General features: G+C 38.7%; 1 protein-coding gene across 5 annotated transcripts in view; it reads right to left on the bottom strand.

Moving 5' to 3' along the window:
• Positions 1–3,926: 3,926 nt before the first annotated feature.
• Positions 3,927–8,314, bottom strand: part of osbpl6 (oxysterol binding protein-like 6) — a 42,500-nt gene continuing 38,112 nt past the window's right edge. For all 5 annotated transcript variants that reach the window (XM_083536712.1, XM_083536711.1, XM_083536713.1 and 2 more), the window contains 5 exons: positions 8,062–8,206; positions 7,819–7,963; positions 7,585–7,711; positions 5,860–5,982; positions 3,927–4,776 (listed from right to left, as the gene is read on the bottom strand). In XM_083536712.1, coding sequence (XP_083392838.1) covers positions 4,668–4,776; positions 5,860–5,982; positions 7,585–7,711; positions 7,819–7,963; positions 8,062–8,206 — 649 coding nt within the window. In that variant the 3' untranslated portion in view covers positions 3,927–4,667. The remainder of the gene's footprint in view (positions 4,777–5,859; positions 5,983–7,584; positions 7,712–7,818; positions 7,964–8,061; positions 8,207–8,314) is intronic.

Raw genomic sequence — 8,314 nt, 5'->3', positions numbered from 1 at the left:
ATAGCTTAGGATGAATGGCCTGGATGTTTTTGCTTAATGTGCAAATCTAGCAAATGTGCCCTTAGGGTTTTTTTTACGCAGTGAGGTGGGCCTACGTATAAAATGCTTTTCTATAGTACTACAGTGCCTTGCGAAAGTATTCGGCCCCCCTGAACTTTGCGACCTTTTGCCACATTTCAGGCTTCAAACATAAAGATATGAAACTGTAATTTTTTGTGAAGAATCAACAACAAGTGGGACACAATCATGAAGTGGAACGAAATTTATTGGATATTTCAAACTTTTTTAACAAATAAAAAACTGAAAAATTGGGCGTGCAAAATTATTCAGCCCCTTTACTTTCAGTGCAGCAAACTCTCTCCAGAAGTTCAGTGAGGATCTCTGAATGATCCAATGTTGACCTAAATGACTAATGATGATAAATAGAATCCACCTGTGTGTAATCAAGTCTCCGTATAAATGCAGCTGCACTGTGATAGTCTCAGAGGTCCGTTTAAAGCGCAGAGAGCATCATGAAGAACAAGGAACACACCAGGCAGGTCCGAGATACTGGTGTGGAGAAGTTTAAAGCCGCATTTGGATACAAAAAGATTTCCCAAGCTTTAAACATCCCAAGGAGCACTGTGCAAGCGATAATATTGAAATGGAAGGAGTATCAGACCACTGCAAATCTACCAAGACCTGGCCGTCCCTCTAAACCTTCAGCTCATACAAGGAGAAGACTGATCAGAGATGCAGCCAAGAGGCCCATGATCACTCTGGATGAACTGCAGAGATCTACAGCTGAGGTGGGAGACTCTGTCCATAGGACAACAATCAGTCATATACTGCACAAATCTGGCCTTTATGGAAGAGTGGCAAGAAGAAAGCTATTACTTAAAGATATCCATAAAAAGTGTCGTTTAAAGTTTGCCACAAGCTACCTGGGAGACACACCAAACATGTGGAAAAAGGTGCTCCGGTCAGATGAAACCAAAATCGAACTTTTTGGCAACAATGCAAAACATTATGCTTGGCGTAAAAGAAACTCATCACCCTGAACACACCATCCCCACTGTCAAACATGGTGGTGGCAGCATCATGGTTTGGGCCTGCTTTTCTTCAGCAGGGACAGGGAAGATGGTTAAAATTGATGGGAAGATGGATGGAGCCAAATACAGGACCATTCTGGAAGAAAACCTGATGGAGTCTGCAAAAGACCTGAGACTGGGACGGAGATTTGTCTTCCAACAAGACAATGATCCAAAACATAAAGCAAAATCTACAATGGAATGGTTCATAAATAAACATATCCAGGTGTTAGAATGGCCAAGTCAAAGTCCAGACCTGAATCCAATCGAGAATCTGTGGAAAGAACTGAAAACTGCTGTTCACAAATGCTCTCCATCCAACCTCACTGAGCTCGAGCTGTTTTGCAAGAAGGAATGGGCAAAAATTTCAGTCTCTCGATGTGCAAAACTGATAGAGACATACCCCAAGCGACTTACAGCTGTAATCGCAGCAAAAGGTGGCGCTACAAAGTATTAACTTAAGGGGGCTGAATAATTTTGCACGCCCAATTTTTCAGTTTTTTTATTTGTTAAAAAAGTTTGAAATATCCAATAAATTTCGTTCCACTTCATGATTGTGTCCCACTTGTTGTTGATTCTTCACAAAAAATTACAGTTTCATATCTTTGTTTGAAGCCTGAAATGTGGCAAAAGGTCGCAAAGTTCAAGGGGGCCGAATACTTTCGCAATGCACTGTATCTATACCACACCTTTCTGTCTGGTTTAGTGTTTTTGGGTCTCTCTCTCTCTGTGAGTGTGTGTGTGTGTGTGTGTGTGTGTGTGCTCTTTACAGGGGAAAAAAAGACAACAAAGATTTCCAGCAGTTTGGTATATTGGAACAAGCACTAGGTAGCAGCAATGTCCAGTGATTCATGGAAAGAGAAATATGCATTTATACAATTGCACTTCATCAGTTGTAAAATGGACTTATTCAGCCAAAAACACACCACTTACAATAGTGTGAAGTCTGCTGAACTGGATGGAATGAAATTCAATGAAATAAATCTGTAAAACAAACAAACTGCTACAGAACCAAAACATCTTTATAAGGCATCAGCAACGTCCATTGGCAGGCTATGTCATGTACACATGCATGTAGAAAACAATGATAAAGGGCAAATGAGATATACAGTCTCCTTTTCTGCTGTGTTGCTGTTTCTTTACATTAACAACATGTACATTTAACTAGAGTATCCAATTAAAACACTTGCACCTGGGATTTTTTTGTTATTGGAATCAGTGTTTAAGTTATTCAAGGGTGATGAGACTCCTGGCTGAATATCCAGTCCCTCACGCTGGTGACTGTGAGAGGAAAAAAAATACTGTTTTAACTGAGCTGTTTGCTACGGTGAATATGTCCCCCAGGTTGCCTGACAGATTCAGTAAAAATCAGAAGTTGTGCACCGTTTGCATATATATTGCACATAAAAATGTATATTTGTCTTCACTTTGACACAGCAGCCAGGTAAAAGACTGATGATGTTTATGCCTCAGGTATAGAGATGCAGAGTTACAGATTATGCAGAAATAAACTGTTGATTGCTGCATTGATATACAGTATACAAATGTGTGTTCAGTACTTATCACTCGTTATAATTATAGTGCAGTACTGTGTTAGTATATAGATGCAGTAAGGCACAGCAAGTGGGACTGATACTCTGATATATAATTCTGTTAGTGAGACAGCTTCCATTTAGAGATGTGTAACTCTATATTGTACACACACACTGTTTTTGAACAATCATGAGAATTTTGATAATCTAGTGACGATATTCTAAAGCGAGAATATTTTTCCCTCTATAATCTATGTAACTAGTTAAAGTGATCGCCTGACACTGTCTCCTGTGGGTGGAACAGAAAAAACTGGGCACGATCAAGCACAACAAAACATCTCTTTATAGAAATATGTTTTGTGGTCAATATGTTTAAAACTGTGGGTCAAGAAATATTATTTAAAACAATGCTTAAAATAATCACTGAAGCAAAACCTGAAATTTTGTCTCATGGGTGCAAGTCTTCGAGGTAAAATAGAAATATTTACACATCTGAAGAAACACTGGGAAATTTGCATTAAATAAAAAATTCAAACTCGTCTTTGGTTGGAAGCAGAAACTAATTCTAAACACTGCCTGCAACATGATATAAGCAATAAGATCTTTGCTTAAGCTGACTTCCTAAACAAAGGTTGAGGTTTATTATTAGAATTAGAGATCCAGTAACATATTTACTACATTATGACTGCATTGTAATAGATATTAAGAAAGTTATCTTATATTTTATTTCAAACTTAAATCTATATTCTTAAAAAAAGAAACAACAACAGAGTGGCCACTGGGTGTCACTGATGTAATAAAAGAACAACTGAGAGTGAAGATGTCCTGATACGCGCACACACACACACACACACACACACACACACACACACACACACACACACACACACACGCACACACACACACACGCACACACACACACACACACACACACACACACGCACACACACACACACACACACAGCAAATGGAAGAACAGTTTACAATTACATTTCACTTATATTTTACAATCCTCCAAATTCAACATTTAAAACGTTTTAAGGATTTATTCCTTTAAAAACTAAACAAGTATAACTTTTTTTTAGAGATGATAAATATATGTGCCTGGGGATTGATGGCCAATCTTAGGTGATTGGTGTGTGAAGTTTACAAACTAGAAAATCTAGAAAGTCTTCTGACTGGATGTACTGTAAGCGATGCTATAAACAAAGACACTGACAGGCATACTGCACAAAGTGGCCGAGATTTTAGGGTCTTTAAACACATTTAGGCCTCTCGTTTATGCTGCAGCTTTTCAGCAGGCTCAGAATGCTTTGAGGGTGTATTTCTTTTTAAAGTATAAGCAAATATATTTAGAATAAAACTTTACAGACCGTGGTATAAAACTAAAACCAGTGTCACTTAGGCAAGTCCACTTCATAGTCACTAAAGAGTTGGAGGAGAGCTGGCGGTGCTGAATGAAAGGAAAAGAACTGGCTGGTTTATATGTGCCCTGCTGTTGGGAAATACTTATTGTCCCTGCGCTGGCAATGAGGTTCTCAGCTCTGACAGCTTACAAAAATACCATTACATTTTAAAACTACAAATGATATGCCAACAAGTCGGTATAGCATATGCCAACGAAAGCTGCCACCTAAACATGCAGGATATTCTGTCGATACTGTCTATGAAACCAAGAGATAAAATTCACACTGCCGGTCTAAATGTGAAGAAATCAAACAGATTTCACTAAAAGCATAAAACTGGGTTATTAAGAAGCGGCTTGTTAAGGCAAGGGCGTAACAGGAAGCCTGACGGGCTTCAACAGGACAGACAGATCTACAACTCCCAGGCAGTTGCTGTGACAACGACCCTGTCTCTATATGTTAGTCCATTGAGAGAGGCTGTGGATAGGGAGATGTGGTGCAGCATGTGCAGAGTCTGTCCTCAGCCGTCCCTCAGGAGCCGAGTGAGAGCCGCCAGTAAAGTCCCGTGCCGCTGCGCTTCAATGTAAGCCGTACTGTGCATAGGTAAAGCTTCTGGAGTCTGTAGCAATGGTGATATGTTTTGTACAAGCATTTAGATGCTACCACAGTTGAAGGTTTTCCAGCTTTTGGAAGCCAGGATCCTTGCGCAGCTCCCAGTATGTGTTATTGGACACCCACCTCTCTCTCTGGTTTAAGTCTACAGTTTTTCTGTGAATGAAAACATGAACAGATTGAAAGTCGATGAAGCGAAGGATAGCATTAAGCATCGAGAGTACAACCGTGTTGAAAGCGCAATTTGAGTCTATTCTACAGGTAGAGCACAAACCGCTGAGAATAATTGACTATTTAATGATGCCCATGGAGACTTACATGGACACATTGGGTTGCTAGAGACCCCATAATCTCATTCATTACCCAACCACCACTTCCAGAATATTCCTTAAACTCAAAACTAACAGCATTCGGTAAGTACATCATTCGGCATCACAATATGTCTATAAATTGTTGTCAATACAGAAAAAATATTTCACCTCAGAATTTATGTTATAATTATAATTTGTTTTACACGAGTGCTAACAGAAAATCAATCTACCAGCAATCTGATAAGGGGCTGGGAAAAGCCCCTTGAATTTTAAACTGAATCTTGGTCTGAAATTAAAACCTGTCTTTGTATTGAACAATGTATACTATACAGTCAAAGGTTTGTGGACATCCATATGTTCTATTTAAACATTACATAGTTATTCCCTTTTAACTCTTACAATAACCTCCACTATTCTGGGAAGGCTTTCTATTGATTTTGGGGTATGCTGTGGGGGATTTGTGCTCATTTAGCAGTAAGGGTCTTAATGAGGTCAGCTGCTGATGTCAGTCGAGGAGCCCACTGACGTAGCAGGTTCCACAGAGAAATGTTTGACAACAGACAAGTGCACAAGCGCTCAGACATTTATCTTTCAATTATCCATATAAAATCGTGATGAATTTGAAATTTAGAAACACCCCAAAAGCCTCTCCACCTTTTAAACAATATAACATAGCAAAGATCAATTTAGATTACTTATATTAGCATATTGAAGCAGCTCTTAGATGTAACTTTTTAAAAGGCTGTTATATATTATGGTGCAATAATACTTGACTGTCATATACAGTATTCAGTAATAAGTTCCCATATTGTACTTGGGAAACTTTTTCTAAGTGTTCTTCATATATAAAATATTATATCTGATTACTGATTATACTACAACTAGGCTTAATGTGCATTCAGAAAGCAAAATGTGATAATATACTCACTTAAAAAAGCGGGGCTGATGTTTGGTGTTGCTTTCTTCGTGCCACTTCCTCCTCGCTCTCTGAAGCTCCTCAATCCTCTGTTTCTCAGTTGCAGCTAACTCCAGCTTCCCCTCCTCCAGATACCTAAGCAAGTGGATATAAAATAACACCATAATGTTTCAGAAGTCAAACGTTTAGGATGTAAAAGATGATGGAAAAGTCACCTGAAATTGCAATAATTGTCCCCTCCAGAAGATGGCAGTAGCATTTCGTATCTCTGTAGAATATATCTTTGACTGCAGTGTAATGAGTCATAAGAATAAGAGGCCCTATGTGAGTAGGTGTGTGTGTTTGTATCTAGCATGCTTAATGCTTTCCACAGTGGTTTATTAGAGTATGTGTATATGTTTGTTATCAGGTCTAAATCATGCATCTATGTGTGTGTGCCCACGGCTCTCATTTAAAGCAAGCATTTGCATGTATTAATATTTTAGAGCTATCAAATTACAACTGTAGGTTGCCATAGTTTCACAGCATCCACACGAACAATGATATTCCCATGAGCTAGTTACTAAATATACAATGATAATGTGGGACCCAAAAATATGAGGACACACTCAGGACCTGTGATTGTTTTCATTCAAAATTGGAAATAAACAGAAAGATATGGAACATTTAAGATTTTATGTTCTGTACTATTTCTAGGTACCAATGTAAATATAAGCAAATTTTTAGATTGACATTATTAACTCCTACATTACCTTTTGAGAGCAGTTGAATAGGATTTAGGAGCAGTGACTGGGCAGGCTAAATATATGCTAAATAAAACTCCAGCCAACTGTTTTTTCTCTAAATAATGCTTAACGAGCTTGTATGTATACTTTAGGTTATTGTCTCATTAAATGGTAGAGTTTGTTGCAATTAGCCACAGTCCAGACATGTCGGCCATATTGGTTTAGTGTTCCTTTCAGCTCTAAAACAACCACAAAACTTTAAGCTTCCACCTTCATGTTTGACTGTGGGTGTGAGACTGCTAACATCATCTCTTCTGTTCTCCGTCTTACACAAGTTCTTCTGTTAGAACCAAAAATCTCAAATTTGCACTCATCTTTCCACAGAACGTTCTTTCAGCCTTTCACTGTCCAATTCTTATGTGTTTTTGTCTTTTACCTAGTTTGTTGCATATTAACAAAAGGAACATGCATGTGTCTCAAAAGCAATAAAAGGTTAAGTGTTTCCAAACTTTTTACAGACACTGTATGTAAAAGCCCATTCATGTGTGGCAAGATCAGGATTTCAATAGTAAAAACAGTGGACTGACCATGTTTGAGATATTTAAAAGCCAATGATTTTCTATTTTGGATAAAAAAAAACCTTTTAAGCCCACAGCACTGCTACACAAATGGCTAGTTCAAAAGCTATGAGTAGAAACAAGTGTGAAATACAAAATAAGACTGAGGAAAGAAAAGAAACAAATCACCATTGACTAGTCAAACACTAGTCAATTTTATCATAGCCCTCTTCCTGCCAGCTTTGCATTGCTAATGTACCCTTCTACTGTAAATGACCAGCTCACACTGAAAATGAATGACCTCTGTCCACTTTGTAGTGAAACTGAACCATTATGACACTTCAAATGATATTTTAACAGTGAAAATTGTTAGGTGTGTGTGTGTGTGTGTGTGTGTGTGTGTGTGTGTGTGTGTGTGTGTGTGTGTGTGTGTGTGTGAATGCGCAAGTGTATACCTCTGATCTGGTCGGAAGCGAGCATCTGTAGGTGGAAGCAACTCCCTCATCTCTGGACAAAGCTCATTCAGCTCAATGGCAAACCTGGTAAATCCGTAGTAAAGCTCATAGTCTGTAGGCATCGAGCCTGCAAGAGTGCAATTTCCATTTTAAACCCAGCACAATAAACAAATCAAGTAATACACTTGTCTGCCATTTTATACAGCAATATAAAGGACATCCAATTAATAATACCTGGTCTCCAGATACACTTAGCAGAGGGTGGTACACCACAGTAAAGACCTTCATGCCATTTCCCAAAGAGCCGGTGGACCACCTTCCCTTCCTGGTCCATCACAAAACCCTGCACCTCATTCACATTGGAACTCCAGTAGTTACCCTATATGCACATGTACAGAAACACAAAGAAGAAATGAATATAGACAGGAAAAGCAAGAGGCTAAGAAAGAAGTGAGAGGGTGTGTGATAGCTGAATACCTTGATGAAGGTAAGTTTGCAGATGCAGGCACTACTCTTGGTGTTTCGGATGGTGATCTCGCCATAGTGCTCGATCCACCTTCTACCACTCAGAATGTTGTGCACACATGTGGTCACTTTATTCCACTCATAATGGTCACCATACCTATGAAACATGCAATAATGTGCTTAGTAGGACAAAGATCCATGCCTTTGAGGACAATCACCCACCAAACATTTGTTATTGAAACAAAAATGTTGTTTCAAATTAATT

Source organism: Silurus aristotelis (assembly GCF_946808225.1).
Source record: "Silurus aristotelis genome assembly, chromosome: 3".
NCBI classification, from domain to species: domain Eukaryota; kingdom Metazoa; phylum Chordata; class Actinopteri; order Siluriformes; family Siluridae; genus Silurus; species Silurus aristotelis.
The sequence above is the reverse complement of the archived record's forward strand: the minus strand, read 5'-3'. Positions and strand labels throughout refer to the sequence as shown.